General features: G+C 50.7%; 2 protein-coding genes across 3 annotated transcripts in view; both read left to right on the top strand.

Annotated features, from left to right (window-relative positions):
* Naa40 (N-alpha-acetyltransferase 40, NatD catalytic subunit) overlaps positions 1–17973 on the top strand; it is a 20513-nt gene extending 2540 nt beyond the window's left edge. The window contains exons 2-10 of one of the 2 annotated variants that reach the window (XR_007104000.1): positions 4096–4191; positions 5310–5362; positions 8674–8769; positions 8858–9016; positions 9170–9253; positions 10170–10247; positions 10498–10610; positions 16974–17064; positions 17843–17973. Coding sequence is in view for 1 of the 2 variants with exons in the window: in XM_047518333.1 (XP_047374289.1) it covers positions 4096–4191; positions 5310–5362; positions 8674–8769; positions 8858–9016; positions 9170–9253; positions 10170–10247; positions 10498–10639 (708 nt within the window). In the remaining variant the exon portion in view is untranslated. Of the gene's footprint in view, positions 1–4095; positions 4192–5309; positions 5363–8673; positions 8770–8857; positions 9017–9169; positions 9254–10169; positions 10248–10497; positions 13018–16973; positions 17065–17842 lie in introns of those variants that run through there. The other variant, XM_047518333.1, reaches the window with a different exon arrangement.
* On the top strand, positions 17963–20611 carry LOC124959872 (cytochrome c oxidase subunit 8A, mitochondrial). The gene is made up of 2 exons (XM_047518334.1): positions 17963–18160; positions 20296–20611. The coding sequence occupies exons 1-2, from the start codon at positions 18047–18049 to the stop codon at positions 20389–20391; spliced, it is 210 nt and encodes a 69-aa protein (XP_047374290.1). The 5' UTR covers positions 17963–18046; the 3' UTR covers positions 20392–20611.

The raw sequence follows: 20611 nt of genomic DNA, 5'->3' as shown, positions 1-20611 counted from the left end.
TCAGCCTCTCATGCTGCTGGGATTGCAGGTGTTTGTCACCATGCCCAGCTCCCTAGCTCTTTTTTATTTTGAGATAGGGCCTCACTAAGTTGCTAAGACTGGCCTGGAACTTTCTGATCCTCCTGCCTCAGCTTCCTGAATCTCTGAGATTTCAGGTGTGCCCTGCCATGCCTGCTCCCCAGTCCTTTTTTTTTTTTTTATTTTTTTTAATTTTTTTTTTTTATTTTGAGACAGAGTCTTGCTTAAGTTGCTGAGACTGGCCCAGGATCTTTTGATCTTCCTGCTTCAGCTGAGTCCCCCTGGGATTACAAGAATGTGCCACCGCTCCAGCTTATATAGCACTTTATAACAAGCATCATCTGTCACATAGTGAGAGGAGCATGGTCTTTGTGGTTCAAACCTAGATTTGAGTCTTAGATCATTCATTCAGCAGGTAGGAATGTACTTATTGTTTGCTGAGCAATGAGTATACATTGGCAAATATGGTGCGCAGTCCAGTGGGAGGCTGGTAGTAAGACTTCTGAGAATTCTGCTGACTGGTTCTGTGACCCTTACTCAGCCTCTCTGTGCTTCAGATTTCTTTTTTCTTTTGTACCAGGGATTGAACCCAGCAGTGCTTAACAACCACTGCCTGTTTTTATTTTTAAGACAGGGTCTTGATGAATTGCTTAGGGCCTTGCTAACTTGCTGAGGCTGACTTTGAACTTTCCATCCTCCTGCCTCAACCTCCTGAATCGCTGGATTACAGGTGTGAACTACCACACCCTGTTAAATAGGTGAACTTTATGAAAGTACTGGCAGAGTGTCTGACACTGGCAGGTCCTTATAAACAAAAACCGTTATATGAAGAATTGTTCTAGGCAGTGCATCGTACCATTTTTTCCTCACAGCAGTTTCTTGGCTCATAGTGTAGGCATTGTTAGCCCCATTTTATAGATTAAGATATTGAGGTTCAGAGAAACTGAGTAACTTGCTGAAAAGGTTTTACATTGCCTAAAGTCATACAGCTATTAAGTGAAGAGCTGAGAATCAAATCCAGGTCTCTTGACTCAAAAGCCTACACTCTTTTTATTATATAAAGCTCCCTTGGGAGAGACACTTAACCACAATGAGCTTTACTGTTCACTCTACTTATTTCCCATTTTAATTAGGAGAGTTTTCCTGTGTCCCTGCAGGACAGCCTTACCTCCACAAGGCAGGGGCAAAGCTAATTGGAACAGTAGGAGACCACTTTTCATGGTGCTTGCTGGGTCTGAGGGAGAGCCCCTGCCTGTCTGGCCTGGCCTGCTGCAGCCTCTGCCCTGTGTTCTTCTAGCTTTAAAATGCTTAAGGCACACTTTCATTATCTCAGTCTCGGGCCCCGGCAGCCTCACTCTGAGGATTGCCTGGCTCCCAGTTCCCTGCGTGAATGAGCCAGTAAATTACCTGGAGGCCTGACTGGCCCTCCTGCTGCTTGTGCTTGGAAATGAGATGCTATAGTAGGAACCCAAGTTTCAGTTGCTTTCTGGGCCCTGGGAGTCACATTTGCCTTCCAGAGCCTTTGATCTCTCTGCTCTGTGTTGTGTTAGGGGCAGAGGAAGGGAGCTTGCCCCTGTTGTGAAGGTGTGCAGGTGTCTGACCTGCAGCTCCTCCATGAGGCCAGCTTTAATATTCCTGTCTTGCTGGAGATGAGTTGCTTTCAAAAGTCGTGCTGGGGGTGGCAGGAGGGTCATTGGCCTGGTCTGGTTGATGCTAAAGCTCAGGTTGTTCTGCCCCATTGTGCAGCCCTGGAGACCTGCCTGGGCTTCCCTCCCTTGGCCTCTGTGTGGAGGGCCTAGGTGTGCTGTCGGCAAGCTGTTGCCAGGTGCACGGTTAATGAGGAATGGACTGCTGAGTGCTTCCGAGGCCCCTGGCCCTATCTTGGCAGGATTGGAGAATGTCTGTTTAAGGACTGAGTGGAGTTCTGTCACGTTGGACATAGGCTGTCCCACAGGACACAATTGGGCTGGTGGAACAAACTCTGGATCTGTGGCCTGGCTCTTGGCTCTTTTCAGGCACTTACTGAACAGGAGAGTCACATCATCTCTTTGAGCCTTAGTTTCCTTTTTTTTAAATTATTATTATTATTATTATTATTTTGCAGTACTGGGAATTGAACTCGGGGGTCCCTACCATGGAGCCCCTTTTATTTTTTTATTTTGAGACAGTCTCACTAGACTGCCAAGGCTGGCCTTGAACTTTTGATCCTCCTGTCTCAGCCCTCCAAGTTGCTGGGTTACAGGTGTGTGCCAGTGCACCTGGCCTCGAGCCTCAGTTTCCTAATGTGTAAAGGGAGGTGATGGGGCTGGGGATATAGCTCAGTTGGTAGAGTGCTTGCCTTGCAAGCACAAGGCCCTGGGTTCGATCCCCAGCACCACAAAAAAAAGGGGGGGGGCGGGGGAGGTGATGGTTTCTGCTCTGGGAATGGGATTACATAATGTGTTGTTTGTTTGTTTTGAGGTATTTGTGATTGAACCTAGGGCCTTGGGTATGCTTGGCAAGCACTCTGCAACTGAGTGACATAATGGTTGTGCAAGTACTTTGCAAGCTGTGAGTGTCTGAATGTTGTCTCACAACCTAAATTCGCAGAGAGAGAAACTTACCTGAGGTAGAGAGAGGCTGGTTCTCCAGATGGCAGCCTCTTGAGGACAGGCTATCTTCTGTTTGTCCCTTCCTCTAGGTAGCTGAGAAATGGGACCTAGATGGTCTTCCTCAAAGTGCTTGGCCAGACAGTTACTAGTTGGCTCTGGTGGGATTTGTGCCCATGAGAGCAGTCCCTGTGAATTCCTGATGTCTGGGCCCTGCCTCCTGGCTGCTTGAAGTAGGAGTTAAGCGGTGTCATTCCTTAGAAATTTACTGGCAGAATTTATCCTGAGAAACTTTCCTAGCAGCTGGTTCTTTAATTCATGCGGATGTTAATTGCTCTGTGTCCTTTCCTGGGGCCAATGTCAGGGCTAGAGTGTAATTGGGGGTTGTCAGATCTCTCTCCAGTGAGCTCCCGGGTAGGGTGCCTGGGGGACAGAGAGGCCATGATGTTGGCGAAAGCAGAGCCAGCTTGCCCAGGCCTTCGGGATACTCTTCTGCCTGCCTGTGAGTCTGGTCCTTGTGAGAAGGAGAACTGTCACTTATCGAGCACCTGTCATATAACCATCTTGGTATTAACATCACCAGGGAGCTATTAGGAGCCTCTCTCTCAACCCAGGGGAAGGGTGTTCAAGAGAAGGGCTGCCTTGTCCAAGGACCTGCAGGGAGAGAGAGCAGAAAGGGACTTTGCAGGAGCTGTCAGACTCCAGAGCCTGGCTTTTTCCCTGTGTTACCCGGCTCTTCACCACAGGGAGAGAGAACCCCGTGTTAGCCTCAGAATGGGATCTGTAGCTGTGGGCAGCTTGCCATTTGCCCCTCTGCACAGGCAGCCTCCCCTGCTGCTTGCATGCCCACCACTTGGTCCTGCTGACTGTGGCAGCATCGCTTCTGTCCTGAGGCGAACCCCTGGGGGCCCTTCACTCCGCCCTCATCGCTAGGCTCACAGTGTGCCTGACACTGAGAAGGACTTCTGGGAATGGCTGTGCATTCTTAGGCCAGAGCTCCCTGGTCCTTGCTCTGAAAGTTGACCACTCCCACAGTGCTGCCCCCACTGGACCGTTGTCCCTTGTGGCCAGAAGATACCCAAAAGTCGCATAAACTTACACTTAGAGACAGCTGTTAGTGACTGCTTCAGATGCCATCTCCCTGAAGCCTGCCCCGATTGGATGGGCCTGAAATTGGGTGTTTCCTCCTCACGAGGGAGTGTGTAAATGAACGTTCATCACTGCTGGGGGCCAGCTCTGCTGCAGGGTCCTCACAGTGATTGGGGCGAACAGGGTCGGTGTTCTTGAAAGGAAACTGAGAAGTCTGGTGACACTCTGTAGGGCTCAGGACAGGGAAACAGTGTTCCCTGTTTAAGTCACACACCAAGTGTTTGGCAGCCTGGGTGGGAGTTTCCTGCTGCTGGGCAGGGCCCCTTTGATTCCTCAAAGGGAAAGTCAAGTCTTTGGAGGCCACTGCCCCTCCAACAAGTGTGGCTTTTCCCTGTTGCAGAGAAAGTCAAGCAAAGCAAAGGAGAAGAAGCAGAAGCGGCTGGAGGAGCGAGCAGCCATGGATGCCGTCTGTGCCAAAGTGGATGCAGCCAACAGGGTGACTCTCCTTTTCAGTTCCTGCCTATTGGAACTTCAGCTTGCCTTTTAATTTGTCTTCTTTTGGTGCCACCGTGTGGCAGAATTGTGACACTACCCATCCATCCTCTGTCTCCTACCTGCTGAGGGAGAGTTGGGAAGAGGTGCCAGTGATTGGCCCAGGTGTATAGGGAGATGTGGATTCCAGTGGAGGTGGCTGCTTCTCTTACTGATAGTAGAGAGCCTCGAGGGATTTTTGTTAGAGGTTTGCATTTTGGGGAGAAATTCTCCCTAGTAAAACATGGTGTACAGTTTCCTCATTCATTCCTGCAGACATTGATTGACTGCCCATGTAATGCTCAGGCTGTGCTGGGACCAAGGGGATGTAGCAGCCTGATCCTCAAGGGTCCGGTCCTGAGAGGAGTAGCTGTGAATCAGCACCAGATGGGCTGACTGGGAGCAACCTGGTGGCCACAGCCTCCAAACTGAACCTGAGAAATTCTGGCCATCCTTCTGCCCCCAACCCATATCTCACGTTTTGTTGTTCTTTGCTTTTATTTTATTTATTTATTTTTATTTTGCAGTACTTTAGATTGAACCCAGTGATACTCTGCCACTGAACTACATCCCTGGCCCTTTTTATTTATTTTGAAGCAGGGTCATGCTAAGTTGGCCTTGAACTTGCTATCCTCCTACATAACTGGAATTGCAGGCGTGTGCCAATGCACCCAGCTCCTTTTTATTATTCTCTTAGCGCTCTCATAATAAGTGTTCCACATCTACAAGGATACAGCTCAGGACCGATTTTCCATTTGGAGATTTGAGCAGGTGAAGTTAGTTGGGAGCAGATCATGTAGCTTCTATGTTAGCTGTGCTGTGAGCAGGAATTCTGTCTCGTAGGCTGGTGAAGTCTGTTCTCACCCTGTCAGATGCTGACTTAACTCCTGTGCCTCCTGATCAAGGTTTCCCTTGGTTGTCCATGTGATTTTAGAACTTAGGCAGTTGGAGGGTCCTGTGAAGGCTGCTTTTGGGGCCAGGAGCTCTTCTCCCCACGAGTCCCTCTCTCGGGCAGCAGGCTTTGGGGGCAGGGCCAGCCCTTCCACCCAGCTATCTGTGCTACTCCTCTCTTTCCCTCCACAGCTCGGAGACCCTTTGGAAGCTTTCCCAGTGTTCAAGAAGTATGACCGGAATGGGTGAGTCATATTTAGCATTCTCAACAGTCGTCTCCTTGATTTTCTTCAGGAGTTCACCTCCCCAGAGTAGACACCCTCAGATCCAGATTTGAAATCACCGGGTGCAGTGGTACATACCTGTAATCTCAGTAGGATCTCAGTGGGGAGGCTGAGGCAGGAGGATCACAAGTTCAAGGCCAGCATCAGCAGCTTACTGAGACCCTGTCTCAAAACCAAAAGATTAAAAGGCCTGGGGATGTAACCCAGTGGTAGAGTGCCCCTGGGTTCAATTGCCAGTGTGGAGAAAAAAGAAAAGGGAAAAGCAGAAACTGGCTAGTACCTTCTGTTGATGTGAAGTCCCCCAGTTAGGGTGATAAAGGAATTGGTAAATGGGCAAAGATTACAATTAATCTGAGATTTATGTCCCTTTAAGACTTAACTCTTCTCTGTAAGAAGAATCAAAAGCTGAAATAAACTTGGAAAATTGCCCAGACTGACATTCTCATTTTATGGATGGAAACCTGAGGCTTAGAGAAGTCCAATGAGGTTTCTGAGTTTAGTTTCCCTCACAGCCAAAGGACTTTTCATTCCCAGTCCAGTGTATTTTTCCAGAGTATATAGTATAATTGTAGTGGCTGTGTGACCCTGGACAAGTTACTTGCTTTCTCTGTGCCTCAATTTTCTAATCAGAAATGGGCCTGACAATAGTGCTTTCTTTCCTTGGAGTTGTCAGGTGGATTGGTTCCTGGGGCATACTGAAAGTTAGATAAGTATTAGTTGTTGTGACTCCTGATTTGGTTTGCTATACGATCTGGATTAAAGGGCCCCTCTTTTATGTCTTTTTGTTTTGGAAAATAGGAAGCATAGTCTATTTTTACCTGAGATGGTGCTGCGGAGCTGTGTTTCTGTAATGGAGTTTCTTGGCTTGGGGAAAGGGATTGTGGCTTCCCTGGATTATGGGTCGAATCATAGCGGGGCCTCTTATTCCCCCTCCTTGGATAAGTCATTTGCACTTCTTAAGCCTCATTTTCTTACTTGTCAATTAGAATGATGCTGCCAAATTTGCAGGGTTGTTTGAAGGAGGAGGGAGAATATATTCAGCACAGAAAGTAGCAGCAAATACAAGTTGAACAAGATGGACACGGATACCTGAATCATGAAGCCGGCAGTGTCCGTGTGCTCCTTGTGGCTGTGCTTCACAGAGTCACAGCATCATCGTATTCATTTATTCTTACCTCTTCCGATCTGTGAGCAGACGTGTTACACTTCCCACAGACACCGTCATTCAGCTTCTGGGAAGTCCTTTGACATGGTTTAGAGGTCCCTCCTGAGATATGCGTTAGTGTGTCCGTGTGCTGCGTGTGCTCACTGACTTCAGAAATGGGCAGTAATGGGCTGGGGAGATAGCTCAGTTGGTAGAGTGCTTGCCTTGCAAGCACAAGGCCCTGGGTTCAATCCCCAGCACCGCAAGAAAAGAAAAGAAAAGAAAAGAAATGGGCAGTAACTTGGAAGCACCTTCCCGGCTGACTCTGGGCTCCTCGAGCCTTGAATTCTGTGGGATTCTTGTGGCCATGCTCCTACTCTCCTACTTTCACAACCTTACTGAACACAGGTTTAGTGGAGAAATCGTGCAGACTGGCCTTCGTACCTCAATAGCTCAGGCAGATGCGGAGCTGTGTTGAGGCAGCTCTTCCTGCTGTGAGAGTGGTACTTATACAGGGAGATTCTTCAGGGGCACGTCCAAGCAGATGGCAGTGCCAGTCAGCCGAGGTGGATTCCGTGGGAACATCCTCTGAGGGTGGCGTCAGAGCCACTGAAAGATATGGACATGTAGCTCTTTAAAGGTTTTGAGATATTGCTGACTCCAGTCCATTCAAAGTGGGTGCTTCTTTGCCTCTTAGAGGTGGAAATGTACCTATTGGGACCTTTGGAGGCTACAGAGCTGGATGGAGGTGGAGGTGGCTGGGGGAGGCCCTAGCAATGTGATGGACCTTCATTGTCATCCTCTCTCTTGCCACCTCCTGACTCCACAGTAAGTAAAAGTAGCTGTCCAGAAGGTGGTGTTGCCAATAGAATGTATTCATATACTGACTAGGGAATTTATATTTTACTTAACTTTCCTTTAGAAACATATCTGTTGGGCATGGTGGTGCATGCCTATAATCCCAGCAACTTGGGAGGCTGAGTCAGGAGAATCACAAGTTCAAGACTAGCCTCAGCAACTTGGTGAGACCCTGTTTCAAAATAAAAAGGGCCGGTGATATAGCTCAGTGGTGAAGTGTGCCTGGGTTTAATCGCCAGGACTGAAAAAAAGAAACAGATAACTTAATACCTGCAGAGTTTGTTAGTTTAGGGAGACAGTGGTGGGTTACACCCTGTTCTACCCTATTTAATCAACTGAGAACCCACCCCCCAGTCCTCAGATGAAGAGGCAGGTGGGGCTTCTTGAGGGGTGTTGAGCTGTAGTTGCCTTGAAGGACCCAAGGTCACTGAACTGGTTTTGAAGGTAGGATCGGTAGATAAGAGATCCTGTGGGAGCCCAGTGATCTCAGTTCAGAATTAAAGCAACAGGAAAAACGCCTGAGGGCGGGAGCTAAGGCACAAAAAAGACCCTGCAGGTAAGAAGAGTGACAAGAGGTTGACAGAGCAGAGTCTTATAAAGACAGGGCAGGGGAGGCTGAGGTGGGCCCTGTGGTCAGGCGGCAGGTGTGGCAGTGACCGTTGCTGATCTCACCTGAAAGGCGTACTTCCTGCCCAGGCACCTTCTCCAGTCAGGTCTGGAGGCACCTTGGCTTTTCTTGGGAGAGTGTTTTTAGTCAGCCTTTTTTTTTTTTTAATCTCTGTGACCAAAAGACCTGACAGAATAACGTAGAGGAAAAGTATATTTGGAGCTCATGATTTCGAGGTCTGGGTTCATAGATGACTGCCTCCACTGCCCTGGCCCGAGGTAGGCAGAACATCATGGTGGAAGGGCTTGGAGGAGGAAAGCAGCTCAGGATGCGGCTGTCAGGAGGCAGAGCTCTGCTCACCAGGGACAAAATGGAAACCCCAGAGGCATGCTCCCAGTGACCTCCCTCCTCCAGCCACATCCAACCTGCTCCAGTTACCACCCGTTGATCCATAGTGGTAGAGTGACCCACAGACTGGACTACAGGTGTCCTAACCCTGTCATTGCACCTCTGACCGTTCTTGTGTGTCTCACACAGGAGCTTTTGGGGGATACCACAAAACCAACCCATAACAGAGTAACTGAGATGAGGCTCGCCTCCCGTCAGGCTTGCAGGGTGGAGCACCAGCTACCAGCTCCTAACACCTCCCTGTCTTCTTCTCAGGTTGAATGTCTCCATTGAATGTAAGCGCGTGTCTGGACTGGAGCCAGCCACTGTGGATTGGGCGTTTGACCTGACCAAAACAAACATGCAGACCATGTAAGCATGGCCCCACCTGAGGGCAGCCTTGTTCCCCAGCTGGCTTCTCCCCAGGTTTTCCTGTCCTGAATGCTCCCGAATTCCTCAGGTATGAGCAGAGTGAGTGGGGCTGGAAAGACCGAGAGAAACGGGAGGAAATGACGGACGACCGAGCTTGGTATCTCATTGCCTGGGAAAACAGTTCTGTGCCTGTTGCCTTTTCTCACTTCCGATTTGACGTGGAGTGCGGGGATGAAGTCCTGTACTGGTAGGAGTCTTGGCTTGGGGTTGCAGCCAGAGGAGGGAGACCAGGTGGTAAAAGCCACTGGGTCTGGGCTGCCAGGGGCTGCAGGCTCCTCTCATGGGCCTTGCAGCCCCTTCATGCAGCAACCTGCTCTCACCCTCTGTTTGCTTCTTCCAGCTATGAAGTGCAGTTGGAAAGCAAAGTGCGGCGGAAAGGCCTGGGCAAGTTCCTCATACAGATCCTGCAGCTCATGGCCAACAGGTGAGTGAGGGCCACCTTGGTCTTAGGATACCTGGGTGGGTCAGTTGGAAAGAGCTGCCTCTGAGTCCACTGTTCTTTGAGTCTCCATGAAGGATAGTTTGTAGGAATGTTCTGGAGAAAAGCATCTGGAACCCCCTCAGTATTATGCTCCCTGCCTTGCTGGGACTCTGGTTTTGTCCTTCAGTTCAGTCCAGGGACCATCTTTTTTTTTAGTTGTCAATGGATCTTTGTTTTATTTATTTATTTATATGTGGTGCTGAGAATCAACCCAGTGCTCACACGTTAGCAAGCACTCTACCACTGAGCCACGACCCCAGACCTCAGGAGCATCTTTTGAGGGCCTGTTCTGTGCTGAGTTTTTTTTTTGTGTGTGTGCTGGGGATTGAACCCAGGACCTTGTGCACTCTGCCACTGAGCTCTATCCCCAGCCCCTGTACTGAGTTCTGAGCCTAAGGAAGGGGGCTACAGAGAGGTGGAGAAGATCCTTGACACAGTCTGGCCAGGCTGCCAAGGAAACACTGGGAAACACTGAGTGCTATAGTGCCCAGGGCCTTTGTAGGCTGGACAAGAGACTCGGGGACTCCTCTTGGGGTAAATTGGGGATAGTAGCAGGGACATGGGGAGAGGAGGCATAGCCTTATTCTCTTTCTAAAAGTGCTTGCTCTGCTATGCATGTTGGTACATGCCTGTAATCTCAGCTACCCGAGAGGCTGAGGCAGGAGGATGGAAGTACAAAGCCAACCTCAACAACTTAGGCCCTAGGTAACTTGGCAAGACCCTGTCTCAGAATTAATTAAAAAGGAAGGCGGGGTGGTGGTTGGGGATGTGGCTCAGTGGTAAAGCACCCCTGCCTTAATTCCTTAGTACTAAAAAGAGAGAAATAAAACAGAAAAGCTCTTGCTCTGCTTTCTTGCAGTACACAGATGAAGAAGGTGATGTTAACAGTATTTAAACACAATCATGGTGCCTACCAGTTCTTCCGAGAAGCACTACAGTAAGGACCTGGGCCCTGATGTGGTCCTGCTGGGTGGTAGGAGGCACTGTCCCTGTGCTGCTTTCCTGGTCCCAGCCCCAGCTCACAGTCCATTGGGCCATGGGAGGTTGGCATGGGTAAGACGGTATGCCAGTGTCCTTCGACTTGGTCCCCTGCATACTGGTTCCAGTGTCACTGTGGAAAGTTCTTAGGCGCGGAAGGAAGGCGTTTAACTGCCTGCAGCCAACCCTTTCTCCTGCCTCCCTTGCAGATTTGAAATTGACGACTCTTCCCCCAGCATGTCTGGTTGCTGTGGGGAAGACTGCTCCTACGAGATCCTGAGCCGGAGGACCAAGTTTGGGGACAGCCAGCACTCCCACGCAGGTGGGCACTGTGGCGGCTGCTGTCACTGAATTCCCAGAGCCACTTGCAGTCAGAATCTGCTCTCCAAAGGCCTGTCTTCTCCCCTGGTCTTGCATCACTTGCCAGGTGCCCTCAGAGCTGTGGTCTCCTCAACCCTGTGTACCAGGTGGCACCCTGAGAGCACAGAACCCTGGGGAGGAGTGGCCCACGCTGCCCCTCCTCTGTCCTGGAAGGGCAGAGTGCCAGGAGGCCGAGCAGGGCGAGGGTGCTGCAGGAAGACTGCTGCGGGCGGCGGGAAGCTCCTCCTAGTGGCTGCCTCCTCACTCTCGTGGAAGGTTCCCCCACTTCCCTGCAGCTGGATTCCTGACAGACCCTCCCCTTCCCCAGACAAACGGAATGTTTTATCCACTCTTATGAAAGTCTTAGAGTCCTGGTCTGGGATCTGCTGGTCCCCGAAGAGGACCGGACTTTGTATGAGCCAGGTGCAAAGCAAGGCTTCAGAGAGACTGTGGCTCCCTTACTCCTTGATCTCATGGATGGCGCCGTCGTGGAGGCTGCGCAGGCTTGGATGCCAAGACACAGGGAAGCTCCTCCTAGCCACGTGCTTGTAGATCCACAGAGTGGAGTCGTCCTGGGACCAGCCAGCTGGAAGGCTGCGTCTCTCCATTGCTGTCAGTGAGGGCGGAGAGGACCAGCACCAGGTGTCCTAGGGGCCTGCCTCGGGGATGCCTGCTTCTCTGGGCTTTTAGACTTTGCTGCATTCTAAGCTTAAACCTCTTGATCTCATGGCGGTGGCTTGAGCTTTTAATTAAGAAAGCCAGAGGCCCTGCCTGTTCCTCTCCATTGCCCTCTCAACACTTTCTCCCTGCCTCTTGCCTCCACCCCAGATACCTCTGTTTTTAGTCTCAAGGGGGGAGTAACATCAGGGAGCCTCTTGTCTTCCCCCAGAAGGATCCCTTGTTCCTGGTATAGTTAATGCCATTTCCTCTCACCTGTTGGTGCTGATCTCTCTCTGAAGGTGGGATGTCCCTCCCACCATCCTCCCTCTTCAGAGAGCCCCCAGCCAGCAGCAGGCCCCTCTGCCTGCACTCCCAGCCTTGCCCCTCACTGTTTCAGTGAGGCACTGGTGCCACTGTCCCGGCCATGCTGGGCCACAGCCCAGTTTCAGCAGGAATGCCCTTCAGTGGCGCCCGTACAGCTGCTTTTCTCTCTGATTCACCCTGTGGCAGCAGGTTGGAGCAGGGACAGAAGAAGGCCTTCCTCTTCTCAGAGGTGTAGAGGATGTGGGCTCAGAATTTATACTCCTCCTGATCTCTAGGCCTTGTTCCTTTTCCAGAAGAAAAACCAAATCCTTGTCCAGGACAAAGCCCTTGACACCTCTCCTTGGACATCCCTGAGGTTTGCTTCAGGGAACATCATGAAGGTTCTGGCCTTTGTGCAGTTGCCTCCTGGGGCTCTGCCAGCCCTCTGCTGCTGGAGTCTGCTTGCCCCACCCTCTGCCCTTACTCAGGTGGTCTCTCCTGGCAGATCTCACTAGAGTGGTCCTTGCTTCTCACCCAGAGTCCTGCCTGCCCAGCAGCCTAGCCTGTGCTCAGGAGGCCTCTCTTCCCCAGCCTGGCCTCTTCTGAGTGCCCAGCGCTGCTCTTGGCTCCACCAGCAGTGGGCAGCGCTCCTCGGAGATGGCCTTGCAGCTTTACACTGGAATAAGTCCACTGTTGCCTCACCTGCTGGCTCCCAGGGGTTTCACCCCCAGTGAGTTGAATTTGTTGGGTGGGGGTTGGTAAATTCCTCTCAATAATCACAAAACAACAAGAGCATGTTTAGGAAGAGTTTTTCCTCTGATCCCTGCCTCAAAGGACAGAGTGATAAATATTTATTGTCTTAGATCATGGATTTCTGATACCTCCCACTCAAGGGGACCAAAGGGAACCCCCAGTATAGGCCCTATTTAAGGGTCTCTTTCCAGTCGTTGGTAATGGAGTACTCGGGCCATGCCCGCTTCCCCCAGCCGCTGCAGGCCATGTCCCAGGAGGTTAGCTGGGCAGGAGGGCACTGGCTGAGACCGCAGATGTGGGTGCTGAGCCCGTTCATGGCTCAGACATGAGTCTCCTTCCATCTCCCTTGGGTCTTGGTTTTGGGAAACGTGGCAGGCCTGTTTTTGGTTTTTGTTTGGGGCATGTTAAAATATTTTTCGTTCTTTTTAGTTGTATCCACCCTATTTCAGGTTATTTTTGTTGGTGTCAAATGTGTATGGTTCTTTTTAAATTAACCCTTTGTGTTTTTTTAGAGGAAACTTGGAAGATAAACTTCTTGACATATATATTTTTTTCTTTAGTAACTTGTTATCACTGGAATCAAAGGGAAAAGTGATCTCTTTTTTGCATTGGTTGTATTTGTATGTCACAAATAAAAGACACTTTGTTCAGTTGCTGGGATGGCTTCCAGATGCTGGGGTGCCATGGGCCCAAACCTTGGGAGGCACGTGTCTGTGCTGGCCCCATGCCTCTTCTTGTGAAGGAAGGCTGGGTGTCTGGGGCAAGCAGCCAGAGGCGGGAACAGAGACCAAAATGTATGTGTGTGCACCACTTCCCAAAAGTCCTGGATAGAGGTCAGAGATGTCTTCTGAGGGGTGTCTTCTTTGTATCCTGGAGCAAATCCCACGCCAGACATTGTGACATTTGACATCTGCGGCCAAGTTTAAGGTGTGGAGTTTAAGAGATGAGAGTGTTTTTCTTCTCTCTTACTTTCTTGGGTTATTTATATTCTTGGTCTCTTAAAGACACCTCCTCTCTTCTCTCCCTCCATGAAGGACAAAGCCTCAAAGGAAGGGTAACTCATGTCAGGACCGAAGGGCCAGAAAGTTAGGAGCCAGGAGAAACTCTGCCCAAGTAGTGTGGGATAACTGCAGCTTGTCTGCCCTGAAGGGCTCCTGCCGGTGTCCTAGCCAGGGCTTGCTGGGAGAAGAGGCAGGAAGTGGGCCATTGAGCTGGAGCCTAGAGGCACTTCCTTTGGACAAAGGAAGGGCCAGTTTCACCATACTCCTTGGTGATTCCCACGTGCTAGAAGGTGGAGAGGGAGGCTAGTGGAGCCCCTGATCCACGAAGTGCTTGCACTCTGGGGAAAGGATTGGGGTTAATGGTTGTCCAGTGGGTATCCGCTGTGCAGATCGCGGCCTCTACTGTGTGGGGGGCGCACCCAGAGGATGATTCTTGCAGGATTCTATCTTTGTGGCCTAAAGAAAGGTATCATGACCCTTGGAAAGGGAGCAATTTGCTGGGCTAATCATATAACTTCTGACAAATTCTGCCCCCACCTGCCTAGTTTCTTTGTTCCTTTAAGGAAGTCTCAATCCCAGGCAGAAGGTTCCTTCCTTTCTTCCTTCAACCCAAGGGGCTTTACCATCAGACCACATCCCCAGCCCCCCACCCCACTTTTTTTTTTTTTTTTTTTTTTTTTTTTTTTTTTTTTTTTGAGACAAGGTCTCACTTAAGTTGCTGGGAGTTTCACTAAATTGCCAAGGCTGCCCTTGAACTTGTGATCCTCATGTCTTAGCCTCCCAAGTTGGAGGGATTACAGACAGACAGGTGCCACCTTGCCCAGCTCAGTTTCGAGTGTCCATCCTGTGCTACACAGTTGATGTCCAAAGCTGGAGGGGTGTGAGGCTCTTCCTTAGTGCTGGCCAGGAGCCTCCTGCCACTTACTGACCTCACCCTTGAGATGTGATGTGCCTGCTTCAGGTCCTCAAACCAGCCCTGTCCTTCCAAGGAGGCCAGCCCCTCCCTCCACTTTCTCCTGCTGAGCTTAGCAGGCCCCCAGGATGGAAAGGGACATTCTCAAGGTCACCCAGCAAGTTGGTGTTAGATTTGAACCACATCCTTCTGGCCCCTTTACCTTCCGTTGGGCACTGGGCACATCCTGAGACACTGAGGTCTCCTGCTGCCACCCTACCCAGGGAGTCAGTTGTTCCCCACTGGCTTGTGCAGAGGCCTCTACCTTCAGTAAGAACCTCAGGGTGAGCTCCTAGGGACCAGCCGGCTCCTTGTCTGCAACCACACCCTGCAGCCCTGTTCCCGGCTCAACCCAGGACTCGATGCCTGGCACCACACATGCTGGGGAGAGTCTAGGCCAAGGGGAGACACTGGAGACCCATTGCTCAGTTTCTTACCAGCTCCAGGCCAGATGCTCTGGGAGGCGGCAAACCAGGCAGGCAGGAGAGGGCGGCAGAGGAACTTTGAACTGCTGACCCCATAGAACTGGCTGTGGCTCCTCCTCTCCCCTTACAGAATTTATATTTGGATATGGTCCTGAAAGTTATGGGACTTTTCGTGGACAGAGCAAGCCTGGGGGGCCGGGGGCCCTAGTGTTTCTCCAGCCTGCACATTTAGCCAGCAAGATCTGAAAGCTAGGGGCTGGGGTTGTGGCTCCGTGGTGAGCACTCACCTAGCATATGTGAAGCACTGGGTTCGATTCTCAGCACCGCAAATAAATATCCATCAACAACTAAAAAATTTTTTAAAAAAATCTGGAAGTCAGCTCAGATGGGGCACCTGGTATCTTCTCAGTTCACATCAGTTCATATAATGACCATCAGGGATGGGGGACCTGGAGTGTGAAGCTGGTGTGAGGGCTAGGGACCAGCTCCCCTGCCCATCCCTCAGTTTAGGATCTATTCCTAGTGTCTCCTTCAAGGAGGGGAGGGTGAGAGGAACAGCTTCAGCTCTCCAGTCAGAGATGGGATCCTGAGACCTTTATGCTTCACCCCTGACAGGGAGAGACCCCTAGAAGTCTGTGTGTGGTGGTCAGTTCCAGGGTGTGGGATGGAGTTCCCCATCCTTGCAGGCTGGGGAACACAGCAATTGCCCAGCATGTTAGAAGGAATCTGTCTTGTGGAAACCTGTCTCACCCTGTGAAGTAAACCTCCTTCACTGGACCACACCATCTGTGCTTTATTACTGAGGCTAGCCTTGAACTTGCAATCCTCCTGCCTCAGCCTCCTGAGTTTCTGGGTTTACAGGTGTGTGCCACTGTGCCCTGGCTTCATTGCTCTCTTGTCAAGGACTGTCATTAGTCCAACAGACCGACCTAGGTGCAATCTCTGTCCTGGTACTGGCAGCTTCTCTTGCCTCCTTTCTGATGGGGGTTTTGAAAGTAGCCTCATTACAGGGGCCCAAGGAAAACCCTGGGATAGAAAAGACACTCCTCTTTTTACAACAGTATAATTCTCCAAGGAACCCTTCCTAAAGTGTTTCCAGGCCCCTTGCCTCTCTTGGGAGTTAATGCTGTGTTTCACAGTGCCAGACAAACCCAGGAAGTAGAAGGGGAGCTCCTTGCTCCTTCCCTTCCCCAGTGTTAGGCAGCTGGATTCTGTGCTCCTAGAGGTGGAAGAGGGGCATTTAGAAGAATCTGTCAGGGGCTTCTTAGCAGGACCCCAAGCAAGGTAAGGGCAGGGGCCCCTGGTAGCTGTCCAGCTGGGTCTGCTGGACATTAAAAATATTCTAGGGCTGGGGATACAGTTCAGTTGGTAAAGTGCTTGCCTCGCATGCACAAGGCCCTGGGTTCTAATCCCCAGCACCACCAAAAAAAAAAAAAAAAAAAAAATTAAGAATGGGGTAGAGAATGTAGGGGAAGGTTGAAGAGGGCCCCAGCTTGGTTGGATCCTGGGAACACACCCCTCTAGAGATAAATTATGCACAGTTTACCTTCTGGGGCACCCCAGTTCCATTGCTGCCTTTCTGTGACACTCCCCCAAAGGACTGAGGCTTCTTTCAGAGCTGTTTCCCAGTCTATAGCCAGCCCCTCCCCACCCCTTTCAGCAGCCTTCAATGCTATTGACATCAGTGTCAAAACTGGAGCTTCTGGAAACTCCCTCCTTGCAGCAGCTTGTGGGGTGGTTGGAAGAATGGGTTTTGGAGCAGACAGACCTGCCCTAGAATCCTGGCTCAGCAATCTTGTAGCCACATCATCTTGTGCAGGTCACCCAGCTCTCCAGAAACAACAAAAATGAAGTAACAGCATCTTCATGACACTGTTGTGAAGTTGGAGTGAGTATAGTTAAGGTCTGACTCAGTGGTCCTTTCCTGCTTTGCTCCTACCTATTTCAATACCTTTCAGTCTCCTGCATTCATGAACATTGTCCAAGTGTCCAGTGTGTGCCAGATCACTAGGAGACAGGTGACCTCCCAGTGTGGGAATGGAGACCCACCCTGTGGCCAGTGCTATCACATGTGCTGCTGCGTGCAGAGAAGGCTCAGACCCAGGGTGGCCAGCATAGGTTTCCTGTGACAGGGCCACCTCAAGTCACTTCCTAGAATATCATGGTTATATTTTCACCATGGTGCTTACATACTTTCTCATTGTTTGTTTATTGTCTGTCTCTTCCTCCAGAGTGTCAGTTCCACCATGAGACCTTGTCCACCTAGTGGTACCTAGAACACCGCCAGGCACACTTGAGGCGAATGAAAGTTTGTTGAATAAAGTAAGTTGTGGGGCTGGGGTTGTAGCTCAGTGGTAGAGTGCTTGCCTAGCATGCGTGAGGCACTGGATTCAATCCTCAGCACGTGTAAATAAATAAATAAATACAGGTCCATTGACAACTGAAAGAAAAAAAAATTTTTTTTAAAGGAAGTTGTGTCATTTAGAGGAAGCCAGGGGAATAGGAGTTAACATGGTAAAAAGGGAGGGCTAGTCAGGAGTTTTAAAAATGTTCTAGGTAGAGCATAAAATACAAAAAGGCAAAAGGCTTGGAGTGGTGGAGGGAAAACCCCAAAGCATGGAACACTGAGGAATGAGGCTGGAGAGTAACATCCAGGAATCAGGCCTTGTTTAGAAAGCAGTGGGGAGCCACTGAATGTGTATGACTTCATCAGGTGCATGTCTGGAAAACAAGGAAAGGAGGAAGAAAGAGTAAAAAGGAGGGAAAGAAGGGATAGAGACGGAAAGAGAAAGGATGGGAGGAAAGGAGGAACGGAAATTGGGCACCAGTGCATGGAGACTGGAACTGAGTGGGTAAGTAAATATGGGGAATTTAATTACGAAGCTCCAGTTAGCAGTTCAGGCCAGAAATAATGAAGGCGTGGAGGAGAGGAGAGGAGTGGCAAGATTTAGAAAAATGAATGGAGGGAGGAGTCAAGAATGTAGCGTAGACTTCTCGCTTAAGTGATTGGGTGGCCCAAGATGTCACTCACGGAGATAGGTCCTCTTGGAGGCGGGGAATAACCAAAAGAACGCTCTTCTGCTCCGCTTATCGGTGGTAGGGCTTCATCGATTGGCTATTTCGAGGAACGCGCCAGAAACTGCCAAGGGCTGTAGGGAGGTGTATCCTCGCGTCACTTCCGAGGTACTTCCGGGTCGCCGTTTCCTGGCCTTTCCAGCTCCGGAAGTTCCTACTGGCGCAGCCATTTTGACTTCCTGACCTTGGGCTCCGACTGTTGGTTGTCTGTGGTCTCAGCCGTGTGGTCATGTCTATCTTGACGCCGCTGCTGCTGAGGGGCCTGACGGGCCCGGCCCGGCAGCTCCTGGTGCCACGCGCCCAGGTCCACTCCAAGCCGCCGCGGGAGCAGCTCGGGACCATGGTGAGGAGAGAGCCGGGAAGGGCGCAGGGGTCCCGCTGCGGGTTGGGGCCTGCTGGGTCTGGCGCGCTGTCCTCCGACGGCCCTGCGTGCCCTGCACTTCGCAGCCCGCAGCGTAGCACGAAGCAACTCTGCTGGTCGGGCACGTCTGAAGGGCGCAAACGAGGGGACCGTGCCCGGGTGCTCGTCAGCGTTAGGACTTTCCCCAAAGCCCTAGGGTCCGACTGGCGGTCTCAGCCCTGTCGCTTACCGGTTGTGCAGCTCGGAGCGAGCTTCCCTAGCCCCCTCAGCCTGTTTTCTGTGCATCCGGCGGGGATGCCTGAGCACTGTCAGCGATAACGGCTGTTGCCGCCATGAGTTATTGTTAGGGAGGCAAGGGGACCCTGACAGGTCTTTGGGGCTCCCAGAAACGTAGGATCGTTTAACTCTTGATGACAACTTCCACCTCTCTGGCGCTTTTGTACATCTGCCACAGTAGCAGAACGTGGACCTGAATTCACGTCTTCAGAATCCAGGTTTGTGGACCTTGGGTCAGGAGAACCAGAGGGCACTGCACCGAGGCAGTACTGGTGATCGAGGCGCGGTTTAGCGCTCGCTGCTGCAGAGGCTGAAGTGGGAGGATTGGCCAACTGGGCAACATAGTAAAACCCCTCTCAAAAAAGGGAAGAACTTGACTGGGGATGGAACTCAGTGGTAGAGGATGTGTTCTGCACGGGTGAGGCCCTGGGTTTGATTCCTAGCACCTCAGAAACAACAACAGTGGTAATCACTGGGACTGGCATTTGCTAAGTGCCTGCTGTATGCTAGGCACCCTAAAACTGCTGTGCTGGCCTCATTGCTAGAGACCCTGAAAAGAATGGGTGATTGTCTCCATTTCCTAGTTGAGGGAACAGAAACTTAGGAGCAGGGTGTTGACCTGTCAGAAGTTTCACCTTAAGTGGAAAGAGGGAGTTTGAATTAAAGGCTGACTCCAAATTATTCTGTGATCTTGACTGCTATGGAGAAGATGGTAGTGGATGTACCTGGCACAGTGGTACATGCCTGTAATTCCAGCTACTCTAGGAGCTGGGGCAGGAGGATCACAAGTTTCCAGTTTGAGGCCAGCCTCTACAATTTAGCAAGACCCTGTCAAAAAGGAGGGGATGTAGCTCAGTGTCAGGGCATTTGCCTAGCATGTACGTAGCCCAGAGTTTGATCCCTAGCATTGGGGACAAAATATAAATAAAAGTAACTTATCCCTAATCTCAGAGGTTTACTTGGTAGGAAGAGAGGTCCTCCCGCCCCTTTTTTCCTTTTTCACAATACTGGGATTTAACCGATTGACTCTCTACCAGTGAGATACATCACCAGCCCTTTTTATTTTTTATTTGGAGACGTGGCCTCTAACTTCTGACCCTCCTGCTCAGCCTCCCTAGTAGCTGGGATTACAAATGTGCATTTCACCATCCCAGGTAAAGGGAGGGTTTTGTTTGTTTTTTTGGTACGGAACCCAGGGGTGTTTAACCACTGAGCCACATCCTCAGCAGTTATTTATATTTTATTTAGAGACAGGGTCTCCCTGAGTTACTTAGGACCTCACTAAGTTGCTGAGACTGGCTTTGAACTCCATCCTCCTGCCTCAGCCTTCCAAGCGGCTGGAATTAAAGGTTGCGCCATTGCATATGGCACAGGAGGGGTTTAAGACAAGGAAGGTGTAGTTGTAGAGTTAGTGTTCTACACCAGGTTCCCAGGTCTCCACAGACCAGCTTGAGAACAAGTGTAAATCCTCATGTTTGTCCCCCTCTGATTTATCACTGGGCAATAGATACTCCCTGGGTTTTAACCTAGGCTGCTGCTCCTTCCAGTCATTTGTCCCCATCCCTGTAATTGACCCTTACATCAAGGCTTAGATTAGGCTTTGGGTCTATGATGTCCCCTCCCTGAGGGTTCCCTCCCTTCCTAACTAAACTGGAGCTCTCCTTGTGCTAAGCACCTGCTCTACTGCGTGGGTTTCCTTTTCTGTGGGAAAGTTGGATCTCCCACCTGCCTCTGAGTCTTGGCTCCCTGAGGGAGGCTGGCTGCTGTCAGAACTGCTGGGACTTCAGAGTGCCTCGGGGAGTCGTTAGCCTGGGACCCTTCTTTTCTTGTGCTCTGTGTAGGATATCACCATTGGGCTCACCTCCTGCTTCCTGTGTTTCCTCCTGCCGGCCGGCTGGGTCCTGTCACACCTGGAGAACTACAAGAAGCGGGAGTGAAGGGGCCTGCTCTCCCCGTCACCCTGTGATCTGACCACCCGGCCAGCCCATCCTGATCATGTCTGCATTCCTGGCTGGCTTCTCCTGGATCATGTCGTTCAATTCCAGTTACCTCTTCTGAATCATGACTTCTCAGTGTTTCCATGGTGATATCTGGGACCATGTACATTGCCCTGCCTGGTGGGGTCCCCTTGTAACAATAAAATCTATTTAAACCTTG

Source organism: Sciurus carolinensis, chromosome 11 (assembly GCF_902686445.1).
Source record: "Sciurus carolinensis chromosome 11, mSciCar1.2, whole genome shotgun sequence".
In the NCBI taxonomy this organism is placed as follows: Eukaryota; Metazoa; Chordata; class Mammalia; order Rodentia; family Sciuridae; genus Sciurus; species Sciurus carolinensis.
Note: the sequence above shows the minus strand (reverse complement) of the source record. Positions and strands in the feature narration are given on the sequence as shown.